General features: G+C 49.1%; 2 protein-coding genes across 10 annotated transcripts in view; one reads left to right on the top strand and one right to left on the bottom strand.

Moving 5' to 3' along the window:
- Window positions 1–16,978, top strand: part of Tsc1 (TSC complex subunit 1) — a 47,727-nt gene extending 30,749 nt beyond the window's left edge. For 5 of the 6 annotated variants that reach the window (XM_087899807.1, XM_087899806.1, XM_087899808.1 and 2 more), the window contains 12 exons: window positions 246–364; window positions 1,693–1,762; window positions 2,179–2,283; window positions 2,520–3,078; window positions 4,461–4,504; window positions 5,263–5,429; window positions 6,356–6,538; window positions 7,532–7,642; window positions 8,248–8,370; window positions 11,397–11,584; window positions 11,660–11,821; window positions 12,373–16,978. In XM_087899807.1, coding sequence (XP_087755933.1) covers window positions 246–364; window positions 1,693–1,762; window positions 2,179–2,283; window positions 2,520–3,078; window positions 4,461–4,504; window positions 5,263–5,429; window positions 6,356–6,538; window positions 7,532–7,642; window positions 8,248–8,370; window positions 11,397–11,584; window positions 11,660–11,821; window positions 12,373–12,886 — 2,345 coding nt within the window. In that variant the 3' untranslated portion in view covers window positions 12,887–16,978. The remainder of the gene's footprint in view (window positions 1–245; window positions 365–1,692; window positions 1,763–2,178; window positions 2,284–2,519; window positions 3,079–4,460; window positions 4,505–5,262; window positions 5,430–6,355; window positions 6,539–7,531; window positions 7,643–8,247; window positions 8,371–11,396; window positions 11,585–11,659; window positions 11,822–12,372) is intronic. The other variant, XM_087899810.1, reaches the window with a different exon arrangement.
- Window positions 16,979–17,750: 772 nt separating this feature from the next.
- Spaca9 (sperm acrosome associated 9) lies at window positions 17,751–26,471 on the bottom strand. 4 transcript variants are annotated; one of them, XM_048432299.3, is made up of 5 exons: window positions 26,291–26,469; window positions 21,596–21,771; window positions 19,244–19,446; window positions 18,559–18,706; window positions 17,751–17,819 (listed from the first exon to the last, which is right to left on the bottom strand). In XM_048432299.3, exons 2-5 carry the CDS (start codon window positions 21,737–21,739, stop codon window positions 17,808–17,810), a joined length of 507 nt encoding a protein of 168 aa, XP_048288256.1. In that variant the 5' UTR covers window positions 21,740–21,771; window positions 26,291–26,469; the 3' UTR covers window positions 17,751–17,807. The 4 variants fall into 4 exon arrangements, with proteins under 4 accessions (XP_048288256.1, XP_048288254.1, XP_085537582.1 ...); XM_048432297.3 differs by having other exon boundaries at window positions 17,751–18,706; window positions 26,291–26,471; XM_085681456.2 differs by having other exon boundaries at window positions 17,751–18,706; window positions 26,312–26,469.
- Window positions 26,472–26,483: the final 12 nt, after the last annotated feature.

Genomic DNA, 26,483 nt, shown 5'->3' with positions numbered 1-26,483 from the left:
GTGTTTTGTGACAGAGGATCTCATAGTGACTTTGGGTGCCATTTGGCATGTAATAAACTTGTTTTTTGAAACTTAATATAAGTTTCTGGACTTTTCAGAACAAGTAAAAAGATAGACACTGAGGCCAATCTGGATCAAGAAGTTATCTAGACAGCTATATTTGTAGTGGTAGCAGTGTTGAGAAAATGATAGCTTTTCTGATATTTGGCTCAACCTTTCTATGTATTGTCCTTGTCTCTGAGCAGGTGGAAAAGGAACTCCTTTGGGAACCCCGGCAACCTCTCCTCCTCCAGCCCCGCCCTGTCCCCCAGATGACTGTGTACATGGGCCAGCCTCCCAGGCCACAGCCACACCCCCCAGGAAGGTGAGTGGCAGGCCAGAGATACCAGTGCATATCTTGTCTTGTAAATCCTAATTATGCCAAGTACCATCCTGACCCCAAATGGGTTGGAATTAAATCATAATAATTGAAAATAGGTGTCATCTCTTCTCAAGGTAAGACCTGCCAACCCTGAGACCCCAAAAGCCTTTCGGACTCAGTGGGTTAGACCAACTTTCAAATCAACATTGATTGCTGTGTGCCCTCCCTGTGTCATTGGCAGTACAGACAGTAATAAGATGCTGACCCCTTAGCACAGACCAAGTTAGAGACCAGACTCTCAAGGTATTGCATCCCCCCCACCCCCATACTCTTTCAGCTTAGAAATAGGAAAAGGGAGGAAAAAGCATGTTCTACACTAAGAAGCAGAAATGATGAGTTTTCATTAAATCTGGGCCTTGAAATTATGTATATACCCTTAGGAAATGTAGCCGAGTATTGTGGCACACGTTTGATTCAGGCTCCAGAAGCGGAGGCAAAAGGATTGTGAATTCAAGGCCAGTATAGATGCAATGAGACCCTGTCTCAAAAGAGCAAGCAAAATAAGAAATGTACTCAGAGCGTGTTTTATTGCATGCTGCAAGATGAGGAGAGTTCTACCTTGTAGCTGTTTGGGTTGGAGCTGAACTAGCTGCTTTTTTTCTATGGAGCATAATTTATCTGAAAGACAAGTGACTGACAGATGCTTTATTCAGGCCTGAATATTTAGCAGGAAATTTCTTTTTAATTGATTTTTTTTCAGATTCAGTACAGGCTAATGAATTTCATTATGACATTTTCATACTTATATATACTTTGCTCATATTTTCTTCTTCCCCTACTTGTGACAGTTTCTTAAATGATGAATCAAGTCTGTCACTTCAAGGTAAACAGCTGACAATAATTTATAGCCAATAATAAAATCCAATTATTTGCAAGTGAAAATAGGCCATTAAAAAGCTCATAAGCCTAGGGCCTGGCATGGTGGTGCAAGCCTTTAGCTGCAGCACTTGGGAGGCAGAAGCAGTTGGATCTCTGTGAGTTTGAGGCCAACCTGGTCTATGTAGCAGGCTCTAGGTCTTCCATTGCTACATAGATCCTGTCCCCAAAAAACAGCCTGGTCAGAGTAGCACACACCTTTAATCCCAGCGCTCAGGAGGCAGAGGCAGGTCAATCTCTGAGTTTGGTGTCAGCCTGATTTACATAGTGAGTTCCAGGATAGCCAGGGCTACACAGAGAATCACCGTCTTCAAAAACAGTGAACTAACCTTTAAACCCATTACTATGTGCCGCAGAACATGCCCAGCATTTTCACTGTTTGCTTCCATTTTCAGGAAGAAAGAGCAGATTCCTCAAGGCCTCACCTGCAGAGACAGCCGTATCTTCTGAATGACCGAGGACTAGGTAAACTCCCTGGGTAATGATGGACCTGGCTTGTCTCTTTGCATTGAACTCCATAGTTTCAAAGCTAAGCTAGGTGGAAGAAGGGTGTTCTGGAGGAATAGCACTGATGCCGACATAGAGGCACACAACAATACCAGTATTAGAAAGCTGTTAAGCTCCTACCGGAAATGTGTCTGCTTTGAGCAGGTCAAACTAGGTGATTTTATCTATCATTAGAGACATTATGGCCTGAGAAGTGTATTTTTTGTGGGATTGGGTTTGGAACTTTTGTAAATGCTGCGTAAGTTCTCTTTCATAATGGTCCCAGCTTTGTCGCTTCATCTGGAAAAACTATTGTAAATCTGTGTGCAGTGTTTCAGCTTTGTGTTTTGCAGGGGTTAGCCAGTGTGACCTGAGTTGTCTCTATCTTTCTGCAGAGGATTTGTCTTCAAACAAAGGTTCCGTTACTCTGGGGAATCTATCAGATTTCCTAGGTGACCTGGCTTCTGAGGAAGACAGTATTGAGAAAGATAAGGAAGAAGGTAATATGTGTGGGTTGCTACAAGGCGGCGAAAGTATCTTGTTTCTGTCTCAGAACTAGGCTCTAGAGTCATAACTCACGAGCTTGCTAGACTTTCTGTGTTGAGGTGAAAAGTAGTGTTCCAGCATGTACAGGGAAAGTATTGCCTGCTTTAATTCTCCTGTAGTACACAAACCCAAGCCCATTTGCCTGGTTGAGTGTTTACAGGGCTTTCTTGTTTCCCCACCCTCATTTCAGCTGCGATATCTAAAGAACTTTCTGAGATCACCACTGCAGACGCGGATCCTGTAGTTCCTCGAGGGGGCTTTGACTCTCCCTTCTACCGAGACAGTCACTCTGGTTCTCAGCGGAAGACTCATTTGGCAGCCTCTGGGACTCAGGGCTCCAGCGTGAACCCTGAGACTTTGCACTCCTCTCTGGACAAACATGGGCCTGACACACCAAAGCAAGCCTTTACTCCTATAGACCCACCCTCTGGCAGTACTGATGCCAGTCCCGCTGGGGACAGAGATCGCCAGACTTCTCTGGAAACCAGTATCCTCACTCCCAGCCCTTGCAAAATTCCACCTCAGAGGGGAGTGAGCTTTGGAAGTGGTCAGCCTCCCCCATATGATCATCTCTTTGAGGTGGCCTTGCCAAAGACTGCCTGTCACTTTGTGAGCAAGAAGACTGAGGAGCTTCTGAAGAAAGTGAAAGGAAACCCTGAGGAAGACTGTGCGCCCTCTACCTCCCCAACGGAAGTACTGGACAGACTGATAGAGCAGGGAGCAGATGCGCACAGCAAGGAGCTGAGCAAGTAAGCCTGGGCCCTGTTGTTTCTAGACAGCGCAGGGCTATGAGGGCAGAGCAGGACGATCCCTTTCCACTTGTACCCGAGACAGCTGGTTTTCTTGTGTTGTCTTAAATATCCTTTTATTTTGTTGCTTTTTATTTATTTATTTTTGTTGCCCATGTTTAGAGCATGGGCACTTGTGCCTGGATGATCTGTGACAGAGACAACATCCGTTTGTAAATAAGTCAGTACAGGTCATTCTGTGCCTCTGTTCTGTGAGGATGCTCCAATGGGTGTTTGCACATCTGTTCACTGAAAGCAGGCATTAAAGATGAGGTTATAATAGCTCAGAGAAAGTAACACTGATTTCAGTATATCCTCCAGGTAGAGGTTTCTGTTTTCTCTTAGTGCCATGATGAAAGATGACATCATCAGCATTCTCTACAGGTCCACAGCACACAGACATTGAGGCAGCTTTCAGTCTTTTTTTCCTTACCCTGGCAGAGAATTCCAAGGAAAGAGAAAGAATTACCTGGCTAAGTTGGGGTTGATCCTTTTGCTGCTGGTTCTTAGGAAATGTTAGCTTAATCTTTTGTTTGTTTGTTTTGAGACAGGATCTCACTATATAGCCCAGGCTAGTCTGAAATTCATGATCTTCCTACTGTGGTCTCCCAAGAGCCAAGATTACAAGGTTGTACCACCACACCTGACTAATTTTCACCTTTTTATTTATATAATACCCTAAGGTGGAATTTGATAAGAATTGTAATATTTAAAACTCCACTTATAAAATGAAATTTGGTATGTTAGAATCAGGTAGATGACTTGCATTTATCTCAACAGGGTGACAGTAGCTTGTCCAAGGAGAGTGACTGGGTGTGTGTGGAGGGAGTAGGGCTCAATGTTTCCTGGAAAAGGGTGGTTGGACAACAGATCCTATAGCACAGCCACTAAGCCAAGGAGTTCAGTGCTAGGGCTGAGACTTAGTTATATGCAATGGACTGCCTGCCCCTTCCCAGCCACCAAGACTCCCTTCCAGCTTAGCCATAAACTTGGGAGTATGGAAGTTCTCTTAAGTCACTGCAGATTCTGACCTTGCTACAGCTAAAAGTCCATATTTTTTGGCTGAGGATGTACCCCCGTTGGTAGAATGCTTGCCTAGCATTCATAAAGCCCTTCATTTGATCACCAGCACCATATAATAAAATGGCCCATACCTGCAGTTCCTGCACTTGGGAGATGGACGCAGGAGGTTCAGAAGTTCAACATCATCCTTGGCTACACAGCAAGTTCAAAGCCAGCCTGGGTTGCATGAGACTTTCTCAGAACACTATCACCAACAACAGAAAGTCCAGATTCGTGTTTTCTAGGTCAGATCAGTAACTTATTATAAAATCTTTTCCTAGGTTGTCCTTACCCAGCAAATCTGTTGACTGGACCCACTTTGGAGGTAAAGTTGTTGCTTCAGCACACATCCAGCCCTACTCATCCCTTTTCTGTACTTGAAGGGTGCCCTTAGGAAGGGGCTTCCTTTGACTCCTGTTCCAGTTGGTGAGAGGATCTCAAGTATTGCAGACTCAATGTTTCATATTTTTAAGGAGTGGCAAGTACTATGAACTTGGGAGTTCAATGAAAACGTAAGCACCAGGTTTCACTAGTAAAGATCTGCATGGTGGGAATGTGCTAGAAAGTCTCGTTGGGAAGCACAGAAGTGAGGGAGCAGTGGCAGAGAGAAAGGAGGTCATGATCAGGTTTCCTGCCTCAGGAGCCCTCCTTGGTACCATCTTTAGATTCTTTAAAGGGAAGGCAAGTAGAAGATTCTTCCATCTCTTAAGAATGCAGTGCTGGGAACTCACACACTAATTGGTTAGTGTCAGAATTGTGTGCACACATGTATGGAGACGGTCTCTCACTGGCTTGCTACTCACAGCTTGCTACTGTACCAAGGCAGGCTGGCTAGTGAGCCCCAAGGGTCTGCCTGTCTTTGCTTCCCCAGTGCTGGGATTACAGGCACAAACTTCCGTGCCTCTTTCTTCATGGGATTTGGATATCAAACCAGTCCTCCATGCTTACATGGCAAGCATTTCATGGATGAGCTGTCTTCTAAGACCCCAAGGATTATGTTTCTTAAGTAAGGCGCATGGGAGGCCCTTAACAGAACTGTGTGTAAAAGGCCTTTCTGCCACCTTCCCTCTGCTTTAAAATCAGGCTCTCCTCCCTCAGATGAGATCCGCACCCTCCGAGACCAGTTGCTTTTACTGCACAACCAGCTGCTGTATGAGCGGTTCAAGCGGCAGCAGCACGCCCTCAGGAACAGAAGGTTCCTGCGCAAGGTGATCAGAGCAGCCGCTCTGGAAGAGCACAACGTGGCAATGGTGAGCAGGCAGGGGTATCCATTCACATGGTGGCTTATAGAGAGCAGCTGCCAAATAAGAGAGTGGGCTTTGTTAGTCCCAGCTCTGCTCCAATGGCTTAAGGGCAAGCCACTTAGCCTGTGAGGTACAGGTATACCCAGATGAACTCCTTCAGCTCTCAGGAACCATGAGAACATGTGATTTTTTTTTTTTAATGACTACTTGGCATTGGCCATGAATGTAAAGGGCCCATGTAGTTTTATTTTTCCTGCTGGTAAGCTATTTCATGGTACAGAACTGAAGGGGTTTGATGTCATGGAAATAAAGCCAACCAGATCTGGACTTTGAATGGTGGATTTCACCTTTTGGGTTTGGTGGAAGGTTGTTTATTTGTTTGAGATAGGTTCCCTCCATATAGCCCTGGAACTGGAACTCACTATGTAGAGCAAGCTGGCCTCAGACTCACAGAGATCCACCTGCTTCTGCCTCCTGAGTGCTGGGATTAAAGGCGTGCACCACCACACCTGGTTTATCTTAAGCCTTTTGATGCCTCTTTACCCATTCTGTAGACAACAAATGATAGTGACAGTCTGTGTTGTATCCTGTGGTGTTAAATTGTACCAATGAGCATTTGCCTTGTGCTGGGTACACTGGGTGATAGTGAGGACCCAGCATTCTAAAGGACTAAAGCACTATATATTCAGGGTCTTCCTCAGTTGGCAGCTAGGACTTCAGCAATTATAAGAAGCATAGTGTTTCTTAAGGAAAGTTCCATGTGCTCATGTGGATTTTGGAAAACATTGACAGTAGAAAGGCACCAGGCTGGTAAATATATGATTAAAATTCCAGGGCAGTGTGTGACTGTTGATGTTGGTGATGTGGTAAGCTTGAGTGTCACTGCCTGTGTTGGGTGGCCCCTAAAATGATGCTGTCCCTTCCTTTGCTAGAAAGATCAGTTGAAGTTACAAGAGGAAGACATCAAGATATGGAAGGTGAGTCTTCAGAAAGAACAAACTCGATACAGCCAGCTTCAGGAACAGCATGACACCATGGTGACCCAACTGCACAGCCAGATCAGACAGCTGCAGCATGACCGGGAAGAATTCTACAACCAGAGCCAGGAGTTACAGGTATCGCTGCTGTACAGACGGATGACAGTAGAAGATTTGGCATCAGCTATGTCCTGTCACCTTACCTTATTCAGCTTGCCTGAGATGAATACTTTGCTTTCTAAAATGACCTTATTTCATGTTGCATAGTTCTTACTGAGGACAGAAGTTCCCCAGATTTCTTGGTTCATAGTTCCCTTAGTTCTCTGGAGCCAAAAGAAACAATTTAATGTTCCTCTAAGCCAATGGTTTGCAACCTGTGGGTTGTGACCATTGGAAAACTGTTTTATTTCCAATGGGTCTTAGGAACTCAGACACCACTCAGTAGTAAAATTACAGTTATGAAGTAACAATGAAAATAAATTTATGACTGGGGCTTCCTAAGACCATAAGAAATGTTTTCTTATGGTCATGACCCACAGGCTGAGAACTGTTACTCTAAGCAGACGAACACCAGACTGATTCCTCCTGACATAGTTGCTGGGTGGAAACAGCACACCTACATTTAAAATATTTTAAACTTCACTTTTAAATAAGTATAATTGCCAAGGTCATGTGACCCTGTTGGGCCCACACAGTGTTCTGGCCAGGAATCGGTAGATAGTGACACTCTCATTTCCATTCTGTTTTCTCATATTGTTTTGTTTTGTTTTTAAAACACATAAGCCACCAAAGCCCAGCTTTGCCAGGATGTGGCATTGTCCACAGGTATGTGGCCTGTCTCTACCAACTTATTGGTAGTTCCCATGATATCCCCCAGATGTCACTGTGGTCCCCTTAAAAAGTGAAAAGTCTGGGCCACATTTCTTTGTGGCTGCCTGGCCTGGGACATGTAGTTTGGAAACTGTAAGGATCAGGTCTTTGGGAATTTTTCCCCTTTGTTTTTTACCTTTATGGAATCTCTCCTTCAAAATGAAACTGATGGACAAGAGAGCAGTTGAGGAACAGAGCATCTCCAGCTCTGCCTGTGCCCATAGGTGCTCTTGTAACCTCACAACCAACTCTCTTTGGTAGACAAAACTGGAGGACTGCAGGAACATGATTGCAGAGCTACGGGAGGAGCTGAAGAAGGCCAACTACAAGGTGTGCCACACTGAGCTGCTGCTCAGCCAGGTTTCTCAGAAGGTAAGACGAGATCCCACCTGCTGACTCTTGCTTCAGGGCAGGCAAATATATTACTTGTATGTATGTGTTGGTGCTCCAGCAGGGAACAGTTCTACCCAGGAAACATTTGTCTGAAGACATTGGTGCTCCTGGCAGTGAGTGGGTAGGTGGCATGGGTATTGCCAAATGCAGCATTCCCTCCAGAGCAGACAGCCCTCACAATAAATGTGCCTAATGTGCTGGGGCTAGGCACATCCTCTGGAGCCCCTTTTTTTAATACCTTGTTTATGCAATATAAACAGTTAAGGCTTTTGAGCTGTGACTCCCCATAGGGATTCAATGACATCTCTGTGTCATATATTCAAAAAGGGTGAGTTCTCTGGGACTGTGTCCCATAGCTGTGTCTGCTCCAGTGTTCTTGGACTAGCTACAATGGAATACATCCATGTTGCTTCTGTCCAGGGCACAACCTAAGTATATTTCTGCTGCCATTAGGTGCTTTCTTCTCCACTAGCCCTGGACTCAGGTTTATTCTACCCTGCATTACCCTGTGCTCCTCGAGAGTCACTGTCTGTCGACTAGTTTTGCCATTCTGAACTTGTACTTTCTCACTTCCATCTGGACAGCTCTCCAATAGTGAGTCGGTGCAGCAGCAGATGGAGTTCTTGAATAGGCAGCTGCTGGTACTCGGAGAGGTCAATGAGCTGTACTTGGAGCAGCTGCAGAGCAAGCATCCTGACACCACCAAGGTAGGTAGCCAGGGCACTGAGAGGCAGAAAACTGCTGCCTGGCCCCGTGTTCTGCAGAGCAGCTAGGCCCAACCACACAGCACTGGCCAGTCATTGGAGGGCATGGAGCAGGCATGTGCTCTAGTGGGACTGCTTTGCAGGGGTACTTTTCTCACTGCTGTGACCAACCTCCTGAGAAAGCAGCCGGAGCAAGGAAGGTTTATTGGCTCACAGTTTAAGGATCTAGTCCATCTTGTCCAGGGAGGCGTGGTGGCAGCAGTATGAAGCATCTGGTCACATTGTATCCACAGTCAAGAAGCAGAGAGAGATTCATGTTCATCTTGCATTCTCCTTTTTATTCATTCTGGGACCCCAGTCTATGGGATGGTGCTGCCCATATTTAGGATTGGTCCTACCACTTCAGTTAACTTAGCCTACATTAGTCTCTTCCAGAGAGACCCAGAGGTTTGTTTCCATAGTGATTCGTATCCTGTAGGTCACCAAGTTTGGCCGTCACACAGTGCAAGAGTGAGATGTAACTGCTGCAGAGCAGGAGGGAGGGGAAAGGTGGGGGGCACCCAGCTCTGTCTAGCACACCTTCCAGGACCTAGGGTGTGTGGGTGCTGCTGTGACCCAGCACTTGTGCTGCTTTGTTTCCTTTTCCTTGTGACTCTGGTCCTACCGATGTTTGTTTCAGTGCTGGTGTCAGCATCAAGGCCTGTTAATGTTTACCAATGCACTAAGACAGCTGTCCGTGTCACTGTACAGTCAGCCTTGGTGGAATTAGTGAAGGGACTGGGTACTCTGATGCTCTGGCACTGCTCTTCCATCAAGTGCCTTTAGCACCCTTGGGTCAAGGCTCTAAGAAATGTTATCTGTGGTCTCCAAGTGGACAGTGTCGTCTCAGAACTGAAGAGACATCATTCGTAGTAGAGTTGCTTCTGCTCAGTTCTTTTTACCCTCCGGTTCAGATTCTGGAGGATGTCAAAAGTGAAACTGTCTAGACTGCAATAATGAATTACTCTGAAAGCAGAATAGTTTCTAGAGAATGTAGGGAACAGACCCAAGGACCCCCACCCACCCACCCAAAGAGTTTGCTGAGGTGCATTGTTTTTTGAGATAGGGTCTGCCTATGTAGCCTTGGCTGCCCTGAAACACGCTACATAGACCAAGCTAGCCTTGACCTCAAAGAGATCCACTTATCTCTGCCTCTCATGTGCTGGGATTAAAGGTGCTGCCATCATGTCTGGCTGCTGCTGAAGCAACTTTTTGATGCCTCCAGAGAGATGATGCCTAACTGGACTGACTTCTGTTACTCAGACTTCTGAGACCATTAGCAGCCTTGTTCCCTCTTGGGTGCTGTTTCACAGTTAGGAACTAGGAAGCCCACTTGTTAGGTGGGCTGCCTTCTGTTGTATATCACAAAACAAAATGAACAATCTCACTTAACGATACAGAGTTTTAGTGCTGTACTTGAGGAAAGTCCTGAGACAGATGAATTCCAAGTTGGTCAAGGTGGCAGTTTGGGACCAGCATGAGGAAGCCAGGCTCTTTGTGCTCTTCTCCCCACCATCTTAGCTTGTTAGTCTTGTCCACCAGCTAGCCACACTGGTGTGCCAAGTGCCCCAAGTTCAGCCTTCACAGGCCAACCACGTGGTATTCCCAGGAAGAAGCGAGTACCCCCTCCTATGGGTGGGTGTCTCTCAGAACAACCCTTCTCAAAATCCTCTGCACACTTTCAGTCCTGTGTCCCTTTCTGTTAGGTTTGTATGGTGCTTGTTACTACCTTGCGAGGGCCTTGAGCAGGCCAAGATCTGCCCCTAGGTGGGGATCTGGGTCACTGTTCTTCAGGCCCATAGAGGAGGTGCAGGCATCTCACAGGCTGTGAGGTACTGAGATGCCCAGGACTCGCCATTTTAATTCCTTGTGTGAGCATCCATAAATAGTACAGGTGCTACTATTGCTGTGCAGGGGGTTCTAGGGCCCTGCACATCTCCAGATGGTTAGTTCCTCATAAGATGTATGGTGCTGGCCCAGAATACTCCCATGTACTGTAACCATCTCTAGGTCACATGCACAAGCCTAATGTCAGGTAAATACTATATAAGCAGCTGTTAAACTATATTCAAGAATAATGACAAGAACCCAGCATGGCACACTCAGTGCACACAGTGAACATGTTGAATTTTGGCTGGCAGGGTCTGTAGCTGTGGAAGGTGATTGTGCTGCCTCTGTTACAGAAGTCATTACCTGCAGCTCTTCAGCACAGCTGGAATGGCCATTTTTTTAGCCATTTCTACCTTCTGCTTTCTGGAAACGTCTGATTCACTGGTCAGCATTGAGGCTTGGTGCCTTCCAGAAAGGTTACCTCCTTGCAACTTAACAGTTTAGGATCTTTTCTGAAAAACTTGTATGGTGTTGGGTGTGTGTGTGTTAAACAGTTGCTAGGAAAGCCTTCTTTGCACCTTTTGGGAGCATATCAGTCTACACTTACTGTGGATTTCCTGATGCAGGCAGGCCACCTGTATGACTTGGCTGACAAACTTTAGCAAGTATCCAGCCTAAAAATGCTGCGTCTCCTGAGCAGACATATTCTTTTCGTGTCCCTATCTCAGCTGCTAGTAGAAGAGGGAGGAAGGGTAAAAAGAGGGCAAATGACCAGTGCCACTAACCTGATGCAAAGTGGCTTATCCAGTGCATTTTGTGGCCAGCATGATCCTGTGGGCAATGGTCCACTTTTGCGTCTTTACTGGTACTGTATGCACCCTGCAAACGGAGTAAATATATGCTTCCTCTTACAGAGTCCTAACATTCGCTCTCAGGGTACTTGCGATTCCTGACTTTTGTAAACATGCTGTGGTGACTGTTGTACAACATGGCTTCCGTGTTTCAGATGGTTTCCTCAGTGGTAGACATCAGAAATGCCCAGGAAGCCACCCTCACTCGGTTGGGTGAGGACACTAAGTGCCTCTCAGTGTTGGGGACACTTCTTGTTGAGTTACATTGCACAGTTGTATATAAGTACTGACTCTAGGCCTTTTTTATAGGAAGTAGAAATGATGAAAACTGCATATCGGAAAGAACTAGAAAAGAACAGAAGCCATCTTCTCCAGCAGAACCAGAGGCTGGATGCCTCACAGAGGCGAGTGTTGGAACTGGAATCTCTTCTGGCCAAGAAAGACCACCTTCTTCTAGAACAGAAGAAATACCTTGAGGATGTCAAGAGCCAGGCGAGGTGACTCACAGGAAAGGTGAGGGTGGGATAGGGGTGAGTCCCCTCCCATGTTCTGAAGCAGGTCCTGTCTTTCAGTGGACAGCTGCAGGCTGCAGAGAGCAGGTATGAGGCTCAGAAGAAGATCACCCGGGTGTTGGAACTGGAGATCCTAGACTTGTATGGCAGGTTGGAGAAAGATGGCCGCCTACGAAAACTAGAGGAGGACAAAGCAGAAACAGCAGAAGCAGCAGAAGAGAGGTGAGAACGGCTGCATCAGGGTTCTGGAAGGCTCTGCACGAGGGACCACAGCCAGTCAGGCAGCATGGCAGGCCTGTGGGGAGGCAGTGACAAGCAGCTGAACTACTGTCCTCTGCTCAATCCTTTACAGAGAGTCATCCGGTTGTCTCCCGGCCACACTCGATTATCTGCCCTTCCATTGCAGATGTCATTCAGTATAACCCCAGCTGTCACTCCAAGTGACTCTCCTGCTTGTGTCTACTATTACAAACAGAGCAGGGGGGACAGGCAGGATGGCTCAGTGGTTAAGAGCACTGGCTGCTTTTGCAAAAAGATCTTAGTTTGGTTCCCAGCACTTAGGTGAACCATTTGTAATTCCACTTCCAGGGAACTTGACACTGTCTTCTGGCCTCCTCAGGAATCAGGCACACACATGGTACATATGCATACACTCAAATATATAAAAATTTTAATTAGAGAATGGGCAAGCAAGGTCCAAGGAGCAATTGTAATTTCCCATTTCCCCAAGAGTGCTCCAGTTACCAACTGCATTCCTTCTGGGTCTCTTACAGGCTTGACTGTTGTAGTGACAGCTGCTCAGATTCCTTGATAGGGCATAACGAAGAGGCTTCTGGCCACAACGGTGAGACCAGGACCTCCAGGCCTAGTGGTACCCGGGTCAGCTGTGGAGGCAGAAGCACTGGAGGCAGCAGCAGCAGCAGCAGTGAGCTTTCCACTCCAGAGAAACCCCCAAGCCAGAGGTTCAGCAGCCGCTGGGAAACCACTGTGGGTGAGCCCTCCAGCAGCATCCCCACGACTGTTGGCTCACTTCCCAGTTCCAAAAGCTTCCTGGGCATGAAGGCCCGGGAACTGTTCCGTAATAAGAGTGAGAGCCAATGTGATGAGGACGGTGTGACCAGCAGTAGCCTTTCTGAGACCCTAAAGACAGAACTGGGCAAAGATTCAGGCGTGGAAAACAAGACTCCCTTTAATCTAGAAGCCTCACACCCATCTTCCCCAAACTCGGACAGCGTGGGGCAGCTCCACATCATGGACTACAATGAGACTCATCACGAGCACAGCTGAGGGGTCTGTCAGTGTTAATTTGCGTCTTTGTCAGCACAGAACAGGAGGTGTGAATGCACGTTCTAGGCTTTTCTGTTTCCAGGGTCTGAGCGGCTGCTTGTGCAGTGACAGCTGGCGGAATGTGGGATGATGGTTTTTAGGTCTGGCATTGAGATGCTTTCCTTCACCCCACCCCAGCCTCTTTCATTTACCTAGCAGTATGTACTAATTGAGGGCCTGTGTGTGTCCCTTGTAGCTTTATTTTCTTCCTTCCTCCCACCAAATGGTTGTGTCCTTTGAACCTGTGCAATATGAGGCCAAATTTCATCTTTGGGCCCAACACACCACTCTGCTTTCCTAGGTGCAGATAGATAGGTGGCTCTTGGGTAGACCAGGCAGTTAGTGGCACTGCAGGTAAGTCCAGTTTTGTCCCTTCCAGGAGGCTGTAGCCTACAAAGTAGATTGTCTTTACAGGAGCGTTTCCACTGCTCTTTTAGATGCTGAAGTTCAGCATCTAAAGCCACAGATGTAGAGAAACTGGTTCCTTCACCTCTGCCTTCTTTTAGAAGCTTGGATATGCTTCCTAGAAGGCTCTGCGAGAATACCAGTTGTTCTGATAGTGTAGTTGGTGCTGTGGAGGCCACACTGCCTTACTCTCTGGAAAGCTCTTACCCCTCTCCCCCACTACCTCTTATTTATTTGGTATTTGCTTGAATGCTGGCACCATGCTGCCTGTAGGTGGGTGTGTAGGTGGTCGTTCTGCAGTCCGCAGATTGTGGGGAGTGGTCACTAGGAGAGGCACCCAGGATACTCATGCACATGTGGAAGTGTGCCTTTGGCTGGCCCTATCCAGCTGAGCCATGGTTCCACCCTTCAGTCTGTTTGCCTCTCTTCGTCCACGTCTCTGATTACCAGCTGCTTTGTGATTCTGTAGCGGACAGGCTCAGAAGAGCCAGAATTTCCTTAGAGTTTATGTGACGATCGTTCTCGGGCTGGGGATACCTCACTATAGTAGGTTTAGCAGCTTTTTTACACCAATTCTGACTTTGCAGGAGAAAGTCCCCCTGGAGCTTCATGTCAAACACTTCTGTTGGGAACAGCAGAGCGACTCAGAGTCTGGGAGGGTTGATGGAGGTTGGTAGCCTGTACCACTGCCTTCCCTCATGCTCATGAGAGGTGACATGGTGTTCGATCAGAACAAGGTGGTGGCAGAGAGCCCAAACTCGACCAGTGCTCCTGAAATAAATGCTGGAAGTGTAAGAGTTGTTGCCTGATATTCTGGACCAGGCAAGGAGACACTTGGGAAGGAGCCAAGAGCTTGGTTTTCTTGTTTCTATTCTATCTGGTATATAAAGAACAGAAGGGTTTAGCTACAACAACGGTAAAACATTAGAAAACTAATGGTATGAAATCTTACTGCATATGGAAGTTTCCAGCCTAAGGATGAATGTCTTTTTTCAAAGTGTGGCAGTAATTATCCTAGCATCTCTAAGTAAGGTGAGACTCATTGTCACCGTGGCAGTACTGGCTGGAGACCTGTTAGGGCCATATATTTGCCAAAGCTAGCCCACAGGAAAACCACGCCACTGACTATTCTCAGACCAGCAGAGGGCAGCAATTGCCCCTTGACGACAATGCCGTGCTTTTCATTTAGGTCTGCCCAGAGGAAAGCTGAAAACCTTGTGTTCTCTCACCTGATCCATTGTAGAAAAGGGCAGATGAACTGGGAAAAAGGTCTCACAGTTAATGGGAAAACACTGCTCCTATTAACCCCCACTCCCCTAGCCGCCACACACACACAAGATCTGTGCCAGAGAACCAAGCCTTTTTCCAGTAGAAAGAAAACTTACAGACTGCACAAGTGCTGAAGTTGAGGGAGAGGAGACAGCAGCATGGTAGACTGAGGTACAGGCTGGAGTTCTGTACCCAGTGACAGAACCTGAGCATCCTGTGTGGCTTGAGTTCTAGAAGGCTGTTGAGGCTTTTTTTTTTTTCCCAGCTAAGGTCGGGGGACTGTGACCTGAAATCATCTTGAAGGTACCCAGCCTAAACATTGACTCTTTCCAAAGGATTTGAGAATCAGTGAGTGGAAGCTTCTGTTTAGAGGGCAGTGACAGAGCATCCAGGGATCAGTGGGTCACCTGATGCTGCTGCAGTCAGGAGGGAAACTTCTGAAAGGCAGCTGAGGTGTAGGCCAACGTATGGAGCAGTAGGTGTCATGGGCAGCCTGGTATGTGTGAATGCTGTGCTTGAATGGCTCCATCCTTGAATCACTTGGAGTCTGTGCTGTGGTTGTCTCCTGCAGTCTGGAGTCTGTTAGCAGCAGCAGTACAATGCCACTGGAGTGGAGGAGCAGGTCAGTGCCTGGGCCAGGAACTAAGCACGCATCTGTCCAACATTCCTCCCTGACATCCATAAGAACTTGCTTTAGGAGCAAGAGCAACATGACCGTGAACATGAGGGACGGGCTCTAAATGGCATCCCTGGAGCAGGCAGCACAGCTGCCAGGGGCGAATGCTGATTTGATAGCTTTGCTGACCCTTTCAGGAAGAAAGTCTATTCAATCTTCTGGACTAAGCTGCAGAAGCTTCTGTTTGTGACATGGTTAGCAAGGAGTCGCTCTTCTTAGAAGGCAAACTCAAAACCCAGGAAAAGTCATGGAAGCCACAGGTGGTTAAAAAAAAAACCTCCCCAAGCTGCTCTGGCCAGTGACCAGCGCCTCCCTGGGTGGTGGTGGCACCACAAATGACAAGACTCGGGGCCACTTGCATCATATGTGGTCTCTAGTGCTCAGAGGAGAAAGACAATGTTAGCAGTTGAGTAGTTGAAGATGAAAAGAGCTGAGAGCAGAGCACAGAGCTCAGGCTGACAGGGGAGAAGTTGAGCGATGTGTAGTTTGGTGTGAAGCCAGCCGGGAGGGACCTACCACTGGAAGCCAGAGAGATCCAAAGAACAAGCAGAAGTACTGTAGTAAGGTGCTCGTCTTCCCGAGCAGTAAAGGTGGGAGACACTGGATAAGCTGGCAGAGGTGTAGGCATTGCACAGGCTCAGCGTCAACACATACGGAGTCTGCCTCCGCCAGAGGCCAGTGGTCCTGCACACTGTGACTCAATGGCAGCCTACATCTGCTGCACCTTCACCCCAAGGTTGTAGATCCACTGCTGTGTACACTGGAAAATACATCCAGTGTGAGGGTGTTTGTGTCCTTATATACATCCAGAGATCTGTGGCATGTGCCTCCATCCTCCCTTTATCCCCACCTGCTCCCTACCCCCAGTTTGCTGCAGTCACTGATTGCCTTGGGTTTAGCCTATCTGTGTAGGTAAAAATGGGAACTGGCCCTTGAGCTATGTTCCCATTCAGCTTCCCAGTCTGTGAGTTCCTGGTGTGCCCAGGGGAGCAGAGTTTCTGATATCACCCATGTTTAAATGTGCTGTAGAGAAGCAGCTGCAGCTACATTGGAAACTACACCCTGACCACTTTTGGTCTCAGAATGAAATTAATGGGGGCCAAGAAGTGCCCTGCCCTTCCCAGAGCCCCAGTATTATCCACCTCTGGATAAGCAGGCTGACTGAGCCACTGGAGCTGGTCTTTGACTAGACTGATCCCTCTCCCTGCCCCACCTCACAGTGTTGGAAGGGAGGTCATGATGGTGTTTGTTAGCTCTCTGTCAGGTCAGAGGCAGGCAGGCGTCTTTGCACTAGGGAGATTCAGTGGTCACCCTTCATGAGACTGGACCACAAAACACATTATGGAGGAGCAGGTTTTGCTAAGGCATGATTTAGTTTTATAATCAATCATGGATTAACCATATATGGCTAACTTGGAGTTTAAGGGTGGGGGGAGTTCCCATCAGTGAAAAAAAAAATCAGATTTTAAAAAATTTTATTAGTTCAATGGAAGTCACCTCTTCTCAAAAGGTTTGAACTTTCCCACTATGACCTTAAAAGCATGTCAAACAATCCGCATCGGATGTCATAAATACAGGTTACAGGAGAACATGGTACAGTCTCAGTGAATGGAATCAAAGGTTTGCTGTCCTTAGAATGTTCTGAAATGTCAAGGCAGTTGCTTGTGTTTAACTGTGAACAAATAAAGATTTATTGTTTTGCACTCTGCAGTGTTGAGATGAAGTGATTTTATGCTGGCTTTTGGGGGCTTGTGGGTGAAATGAGATGGTCCAGAGACACTGTTGTCTGTCTGGAGTGGTTTCCTGATGGTACGGAACAGTGGTGGACTTGGGCTGGGGAACAGATAACTCAGCTGCCTTAAACTCATGCCCCCGTGTAAAGTGCAGGATGTGAAGAGGACCACCTCTGACAGCATGGCCCCCCAAGTCTGCATCTCAAGTCTTCCTGCTTACCCTAGCCCTGACCAGCTGTGTTTGTGATGCCAAAGGACAGTACAGCGTCTTCACCACCTGCGCCCTGATGCCCCTCTGCTCCTCAGGTACTGGGCAGAGGTGAGAGATAACCTTTACATAATTTTGAGATTCTTCTTCCACCTTGTCCCTACAACTCAGCCTGGATTTAGTGGGGTAAGCAGAGTGTGAGCTGCATGTGGTGCCTGGAATTACTGCACTGCCCTTAACCTCAGGAGGCTGACTGTCTGAAAACTCGGGGGTTGTCTGAATAGGTCTCTCGTCAGACAAGGAAGTCACTCTTGGGAGCCTACAGACTGGCCCTGTGTGGCCTGAGCCTCCTAGAGGCAGCCCACTCTGAAGGGAAGCACTGAGCTTGGCTGCAGAGGTCTCTGGTGCTGTCTGGAGGGGCTTTGCCTATATGGCCACCCAATGTCATCTGATGTCTTACAAGAACAAGGGGTTTGGTTTTTTGGTTTTTTGGGTTTGGTCGGGTAAATCCCAGGAAACTAAGCCAGGCAGAGAAATGGTAGAACACTTTATTCTTGAATGTCTCCCCCCGAGGAAACAACAATACAGAAGCTAAGTCGTCCCCTGTGAAGGGAAAAACCAACAGTCAGAGCTCACTTCTGGCAGGCCCAGAAGCCAGGAGTACACATTTACAGTGTGGGTAGACTAGACCGCTGCAGAGACCAGGCTCAAGGGCCACAAGACAGTCTGACTTCTGCCATGCTCTCCCTCTCCCAAAGGAGAGAGAGCATTCATCCCTTGTTTTAGTCCAGGGAACTGAACACAAGAGAATTCAGCCTCCTGATCCCTTTCCCCTAACGTGTTCATGAGAGACCTTGCAGCTCATCTTGTCCTTGTCAAGATAAGGAGCTAAGTAACCCCCCCTCCAGTTGCTCACTACAGAAGCCACAGCTGGGCAGGAGGCCTGGGCATCAGCACAACGCCCTGCGTCGGGGACATGCCCTGCCAACACCATATTGTTTAGGCAGCTCCATGAGTAAGGATCCCTTTCACCAACACGGAGGTCAAGAGACGGAGATGTTAGAAGTGAAAAGCGAGAGAGAGGGATATTCTCAATGGTGTATTGGCCCCCAGTGAAAATGGATGACCTGTGGAAGCCAAGTACGTTGACAGCGAGTTACAGTTTCCCACCGGGTGGTCTCCAGGGAGGCTTCGGGAAGCCTTTGTCTTTCCCCCTAGATCTGAGGCTCTCTTTTGCAAGCTGCCTATACTTGTGTCTTCCTAACCAGTGCTGGGTAAACGTGGTCTGGGCAGGTCTGGTGGTGGCTGCGGCGGCTCCCTGGCTACCCAGGACCTCACTCACGTGCTGCAGCACTTTGCGAGGTAGCTTCTCCGAATGAGCAATCCACTCTTTCATTAAGTCCAGGACGATAGGGATGAGGCTGACCACACCTCCGTAGTGGTTCCTGGCCTCATCACAGCTCAGGTGGTTCACTACGTCATGCGGGTACCTGCAGGATGGTGAGCAGGTGGTGAGGTCTCCAGGTCGGAGAACTAGACACACATACCTCAGGCTCCATCCCTGTGTGTTCTATTCCAGAAAGTTCAAGGCCAAGAGCCCCAGGTACTTCTGGTATAGGAGCTCTCAACCATCAGGGCCTGGAGAACCTCCTGTCACCTTAAAATACTGGCTACCTTAATCCTTCTTACACTAACATCTAGTGAGCTCCCAAAAATGGATTATGGAGCTTTGGATTCTTTGAGGTCACCATGGAGCCCCAGGGGATGTAACTTTGGTGTCCCACTTCTGTAGCCACTTCTCCCTAGTCTGGTTCTAAGTCCTAGAAGACTTTTTTTTTTTTTTTGGTCCTCTTATGTCTGTGACCCAGTTTTCCATCCGTTTGATGAGGTCAGTCATTCTAGTGGGTAGCTAGGTGCTAGACTCGGATGAATTAGAGGCTGTGACCTGTGCCAGCAGGGGAGAGCCAGCTTACAGGATCCTGTCCTTTCAGCACATTCTGCCCCATCTACACCCACGAGGGACTTACTTTGCTCTGAGGATGCTCAAGTCATTGCTTTGGCTAACCAGGGTTTTGCATTTCTCGAGAAGGCTGTTGGTGACAGAGGTGCCGGAGTGCAGCGCCTCGAAGTGTTGGCAGAGTTTGTTAAGCTCTGAGCAGATGTCCAGGAACATGAGCAGAATTCTCCGGTCCGTAGAGTTGTTGCAGTAGTGTTCCATGTAGCTCTGCACCTGCAGAGGCCACACGTCAGGAGTTGGAGGTGAAGAGACAGAGGGCACTGCCCCAGACCTCCCACGACCACAGGCTTGATGCCGGACATGGAGCATTCGAATGACAGACAGCTAATGTTTATGTTTTAAGCACCATTGCAAAAATACTTCCCTAAGTCTGTTCTCCCTCACTCATCACCTAAGCTCTCCACACTAGGTAGGGGCTTTTTGTGTCCTCGTTTTACATACGTCCTAAATGCTAGAGGTCCAGACATGAGAAATGACCTGCTTGGGTGCCAACAGAAGTGGCCTGACTGATTTGCCTCCTCACACAGTGACCTGAGCTCCACCACCCTGCTTACCCAAACTACGGAGGAAGAAACAAGAATCTTTCAGACTGGTTGTACTGAGTTTTGGAGTCAGAAAAAGTCAGTTCCAGGCCTGACTGGAGAAATTATTGTCTGCATTAGGACAGTGCAGTGTGGAACCCCAACCTGGATTCAGAGACTGTCTCTAGTGTATGGAGGAGTAGGTGGGGGCACAAGTTTATATTGCATTATGGCACCCCAACCTGGATTCACAGACTGTCTCCAGTGTATGGGGGAGCAGGTGGGGGGCACAAGTTCATACCAGACTTCATATACCAAGTAAACTTTTAAACCCCCCATAACTGTGTAGATAACATGCTGAGAACACTAATTCTCTGCTATGCTTTCCAAGGTTTCCTTGATTAGGGGTAGGGATCCCTCTATGGGTCTTTTGCCAGTTACTTGGAACCACTCAGAGACTTTGCATCTAAGCATAGGCAAGGTAGATTTACGCGACCGACAGGCCTGAGTAATGGATTTAATCATTCCACAGCTGTTACTCTCCACGGAGTGATGAAAGGTGGGGTGCCTCTGCTTCCTCTGACACTCCAAACGGTCTCTGTCTAGACAGGGCTACTCTGTTTCTTAGTGATCTGAGGGGATTCCTCCCCAGCCTGTAAGGGGTAGATGCTTCTGACAGCACACCTGTCCAGGCACCTGGAGCGGGGACTGCATCAAGGTGTGACCCCAACAGAGTGACCTCTTAGGGTGGGGGTGGGGCTTCGACAGTAGACGGATCTGAGAGCCATCCCTTCTGCACCTAAGGTAGGAAGCCCTATCAAGCAGGTGCTCAGGAAGTGGACTTGGGCCACTATTAGAGACTGAAAACCTGTCCCATGCCCTTGGAAGGCTGTGCTACTGTGGGAATGTAGCCAACTGCCCTTCCAGTAGATTCAGGGGCATGGGCATAGACCAGCTGATCACTGTGATAGATGGATGGACATGAATTCAGTTTTCATAGAACATTTTCGTCGTGGGGGTCAGCATTTTTCAAGGAAACAAGACATTTTTACGAAATTTAGAGAAAGAATGTAAAGGGTGTCTCTGGCAAAGGTTGTTGTTCCCGGTGCTCTCATTTCTCCTGGGTACTTCGAGACTGTACCCAGCCCACCACTCCAGCCCCCTTTAAACAGGCATTTTTTGGGGGGGGGGAGCTTGACTTCTTTGCAGGGGCCTCTTCTTTGGTTCTAGGATTTAGCTTGTGTATATGTTCCTAGCGGCCCAGTGACTTCCCGGAAGGCCTCCAGCCCCCACCGAGAAAACGTGGACAGTAGCTCACCTTTAAAGAAAAGGGGTAAATAAAAGTATCTGCAGAACCTCTGCTAGTGAGCTGGGCCAGGTGCCAGTTTGTGGCAGAATCTTTAGAGAAGGACCGTCATATGCCTGCTCACCAGCCAATCCCCGGTGCTCAGCCGGGGCTCGCAGGTGACACTAGACGCTGCGGGCTTGGTATGTATGGGTCAGGAGTTTTCCATGGATGCTTTCATTACATGTGCCTTCCAGGTGGGGAAACTGAGGTTAGTGGGATATGCTCACCAGCCCAAGGCTACAGGGTGCCAGGTGAACTTTAAACCAAGCTGGCTGAGTCTTGAGCCCATTTTTTTTTTTTTAAGTCACTTGCCTATCTGATAGGTGGCAATAACCGAGGGACTGCTTCCATCCATTAGAATCTGAGTTGGCATAGAAAACAACATGCAATTCCCCTCTCTAGGGCTCCACCGTTGATGTTTTGGGTACAGGGACTGGGCTGGGAAGAACACCCTCCCCCGCCCTGCACCAGCACCCGGCTTGCCAGGCCTCACCTGTCCCACGCTGGAGATGGGCCGGATTTTGTCGTGGGCGTTCTCCCGACTGTGCTCTAGGGCGGCAATGAAGGTGAACTGTTGTTGCTGGAAGAGCTTGTACTTCTGCTCGATGCTGCGGAGGGTCTCCTTGACCTCGTTCATCGTGGCCCTCGGCTCTCACGGACAGCGAGGGTCTGTCGGGAGCAAGAAGAGGGGCTTGAGGTCCCAGGAGTCAGGACTTCCCTTCAGCTCTGGAGGGAAGCGCCCTCCCAAAGGAATGTGTCCCTACTTTGGGGAAAGGAAGCAGGAAGCGGGTCCTGGAAGGCACATGCTTGCTCTAGGTCCTTCAAGTTGTCCACCGCTGCACCGGGTCTGACCTTGTCTGCTTCCCCTCCGAGGACACAGTCTGCCATAAACTGTGGCTTCCTTTGCCTAGGGACAGTTTATCTGTCCTCAGTGTCTCCAGATCATAGGGTCTATGCTCATACACACACACACACACACACACACACACACACACACACACACACCGTCTCAAATGTACATGTACACACAGCATCCAGGACCCCTTCTGGGGCAGAACCTGGGATTCAGGGACACGCCATAACACCCCAAACCAACAACGTGTCAGTTTAAAAAAAAGTCTACCACAGTGAAGTTGCTGAGAGTCTGGGAATTCTCCCTGTGAGCTAAAGAGTCAGTCCTTGGTTGTTCTGTGTGTGTCTCTCTCTCTGGGCTTGGGGCAGGAGCCTTGGCCTTAGGTTTGCAAGTTTCCAGGACAGGTGTGGGTGCAGACCCTTCTCCTGTCTTATGTTAACCTGCACTGTCTGATCAGTGAAGCCATCTGCAGGGAGTGCAGCCCAGGGGCCATCACTGATGTGACGCTGTTATCCTCAAACACTGAGAATCCTCCATGGGCAGAGAGGGCAGGGGGTGCTCTAGTCCATGCTGCCAGGGTTTACTGACCTCGGGCAAAATGCTTATAGTCTTTAGGGAATGACAGAGCTGGAAGGAGCCTCAGCAGCCGGTACCCATTAACATTCAGGGGTTATACAGAGACCTAGAGATAAGGAGTCCCAGTGTGTTTGTGCCATAGACCCCCTGGCCCCCAGGCTTCCTGAGGCCTAAACACATCCTCACTGCTCTACATCCCTCCACCAGGGCACGCAGAGCCCAGGTTCCAGCATGCCAGCCTGTGTCACATGATCCAAAGACATTCCAAGATGCTGGAAGCAGAGGGGGCAGACATACAAGGTCAAGTGTAAGGAAGGCAGCTTCCTAGTGAGAAGGGTGGAGCTGGAAAGGCAGCCCTGTGGCAGAATAATGTAAAAACTGAGACCAGACCAGAGTGCAATCTCTATGGATTTTATCTGCAAATCAGAGAGCTCGGAGAGGACTGTAGGGGAGGCCTTTTAGAGACCCAGTGTTGTCCCCAAATCTACCCCATTAACCCAAGTGGGTACCCCACTGTGTCTGCCAACAGCTAGGGGTAGCTGTAGCCCTGGTTGGCCTGGTACAAGTCAGCCCCCTGGAGACAGAGCGGCCCCTTCCTGAACTCTGCACTCTCCATGCTGTGGACAGGGTGAGTATGGGGCTGAGATTCTGTTTATTGGGCATCTGCCACGTGCTCGGCCTCTTCCCCAGGGGACAGAATAGCTCGCTTGGGCACAGTAGGTTTTCTCTTGTCCCTCTTCAGAATTTCTGACTCACCAGGGAAGGGTTGAGGGTGAAGAGAGGAAGACAAAATTTAAAGATTAGATGCCAAAAAACTCAGCATCCAGTTGAAAGAGAAAATAAATATTTAAAAATCTGCTTGCCTCTGCCTCCCAAGTGCTGGGATTAAAGGCGTGCACCCCCACCGCCTGGATTTGTTTTGAATTTTGGAGAACACTGCATTAATGTATCTATCTTGGCTGTTGAGATTCAGGGCCCCTTGTGCTCTATTCACAGATGACTGCCCCATCCCGTTCCAGCTTGGCGCTTACAAACGACTCAAGTTGTAACCTAGGAAAGTCAGAGATGCCCGGTGGTGGCTGTCCAGGGAGATGGAGACGGTGCCTTGTTAGCCTGCCCTCTGCCCCTGCAGCCTGCTGCTGTGTAGCAATAGTCAAGGCTGTTCTGCCACCACGGGTCCTGGGTTCAGATCCTGTGTCACCCTGTCTACCGACCTCGGCTGACAATAGTCTCTGAGCTTGTGCTCTGTAACACAGCAGCCACCCAGCCTTGGGGAGGGCATGTCCTGAGATGACAGGGACCCCAGAGCCTAGAAGTCAGTACTCATTTACAATAGAACTCAGAGCGACTGTGATTACCTGGCATGCAGGTGAGGGGGAACTGCCAGCACAGGTGTGCTGAGTACCTGAAGAGAAGGGGCTGCTAGGAGCTTATCCTCCTTGGTGAAGGGGTTAAACTCTAAGCTTGAAAAGAAGATGTGCAGGTGGGTGGGCAGTGTCCTTGGCTGAGGGGCAGGGGTGGAAGACAAGGCCAGGCCAAGAGACCCCTAGGTCAAACTGGGCATTTCGAACCGCTGAAGGCATCTAAGCCTTTGGGTGGGGATGAATACCACACTTGGTCCTTCCTCCCCTGTGCCAGATGCAGTTCGGTGCTGGACTCTGCAGTAATGGACACGGTATCTGAGGCCCTGCCCTGGGTGAACTCTACTGGAGCGGGGAGAGGTCAGGGCAGAGCTCAGAGTGGCAGGGCGGACACATGAAAGCCAGGGCTGTGCGGTCTGCCAGAGGGGCATCCGCAGGGCAGAAGCCTGCAGACATCTGCAGGAGACTGGTCTGCTGATGAGAACAGCCTCTCGGTGGTGTTCTGGAAAGCCCTGGGCATGCGCCATTTCAATCCCTGGCCACAGTTTCGGACAAGGGACCACAGTGGTCACATAGGATGAGCGGAGGATGAAACCGACACCACACAGTTAGGAAGAGGGCAAGCCAGGGTCTGTCACATCTCAGTGAGCTCTTCTACCACGCCCTCCCTCCCCTCCCTCTCTTATGTTCCCTAGAGACGAGATGGCAGGCATCGGGTTGGCTGTGGCTGCTGGGGAATGGGGTTGATCTACCAAGGATCTGAAAAGTTACCCAGTCACTTCTAGGGTTCCCATTAGTAGCTCAACACTGAGACTCCCTTCTACTCCCATCCCAGGGCAATGAGGACTAGCTGACCCTCATGGGGCTGCCTCCTGTGTGTTCAGCTCCCCGCCACCCTCTCTGGGCTTCTGGGTTCTCCAAGGAGACAGTGCTAACTGACTTGCTGTGTCCCCATGAGCCCCCTAGAGCAAACCTGGCTCAGTTCTTGATCCTAGCAACTTGTGACACGCACACGTCAGGGATGTCACAAAAGGGGCTGTAACAAGCTATCCAAAGTGATTGTCCCTTGAACACAAGCCTCTGCAGCCAAATTAGAGTGGATGAAAGACCTGAATGCAGGCGCTCCTCTCTCTGGTGGGAGGAGGGAGGGGAAAAATGATTACCCCGTAGGTTTTAGGCTTTAATTGATTTGTATTTTTCCAGGCTGCTAAAGAAGATTAGATCATGGTATGAAAAGTGCCTAGGGCCTAAAATAAATGAGGAGAAACGAAAGCCACTTCAGAGATGTCCAGGAAGCACACCACACCTCCCCAGTGCAAGCTGCAACTCGGCTCTTGAATTCTTTGTTGGGGAAGACAGCTTCTTGCTCCCCAGCAGACCAGTCTACCAAGGCCTGAGGCCTTTAAGAAAGCAGTCCGTCATGGTGACGGGGGCAAGTGTCACAATCCCAGGCCAGTATGCCTGCCGCCAGCCTTGGGGCTGCCTCTGATTTCACCCATGGCCCCCGGCAAGACTTTCCCCTCCCATAAGTCTCAATCTGTTTCTGCCCAGGGAGGGAGCTTGGTTCAAAACTCTTCAAGCGATCAGAACTTCCGAGCTCTGCCCAGCAGCTGGTCAGGAAAGAGATCTGGAAAGAGGAAACGACTTGCCCAAAGTCACCCGGTCAACTCCTCTGCACTGTCCTGTATTCTGAGAAGAAAGGTTTTCATTTGACTCTGCCTAGTGCAGTGACCCAGGAACCCCTGGAAGCAAACCTAACTTGATTCTTGACCCCTGTAAACAGAGGAGCTACAGAGGGCTGGAGACGGACGGCTCAGTGGTCAAGAGCCTTTGCTGTTCTTCCAGAGGACCTGACTTTAGTTTCCCCGCACCCAGAGCTGCCTGTCATTCTAGCTCCAGGGTCCAAACACCCCTTTTCCGGCCTCGGCTCTTCCTCGGCCCCACCCGTATATACATAAATACAAATAAAACTCGTAAGGACGGGGCTACTGCTGTCCAAAGTGATTGATGCGAGATCAAGACTAGTCTAAAGATTAAATGAGATACCACTATGGACAGGAGGGCCCATACTGCCCACTTTCCAACGGCCAGTCACTGCTGACTACTCCAGAGCGGTTGTGGGGGTAATGCTCCAGCTGCCCCCAATGCTCAGGGTGGAAACTGAAGCCCAGGGCAGATTTGTCTAGTCCACCATGGATATTTGGACACACCCAGCACTTGGACTTTGGGCTGTCCCTGTAGGCTGTGCCTCCCTCCCTCTTGGTCAGCAAGCTTCCACATTTGCCCCTTTCCCAGCAGCCAGCTCTCCTCCTCTAGGCCAGGACACCTCCGCCTCTTGTCCCATCACTCCCCGAGTGCTTTCTATGCAGTTCTAGGGCGGCGCCCCAGCCTCCTTTACCCTGGTTTGATTCGTACTGGCCTTCGCCTCACTGAGTGTCCTGAAGCTTGGAGTGCCTCCGTGGGTGTGTGGGGCCCCGGAGGGCGGGAAGGCCCTCCTCAATTCTCGGGAAGCGGGAGTGGGCGGGGTCGAGGCCTAAAAGACCAGGCAGCCCTGGCCGATTGTGACCACAGGTGCCATGGCAATCAGGTCA

Source organism: Myodes glareolus, chromosome 21 (genome assembly GCF_982192425.1).
Source record: "Myodes glareolus chromosome 21, mMyoGla1.1, whole genome shotgun sequence".
Taxonomy (NCBI): Eukaryota; Metazoa; Chordata; class Mammalia; order Rodentia; family Cricetidae; genus Myodes; species Myodes glareolus.
Note: the sequence above shows the minus strand (reverse complement) of the source record. Positions and strands in the feature narration are given on the sequence as shown.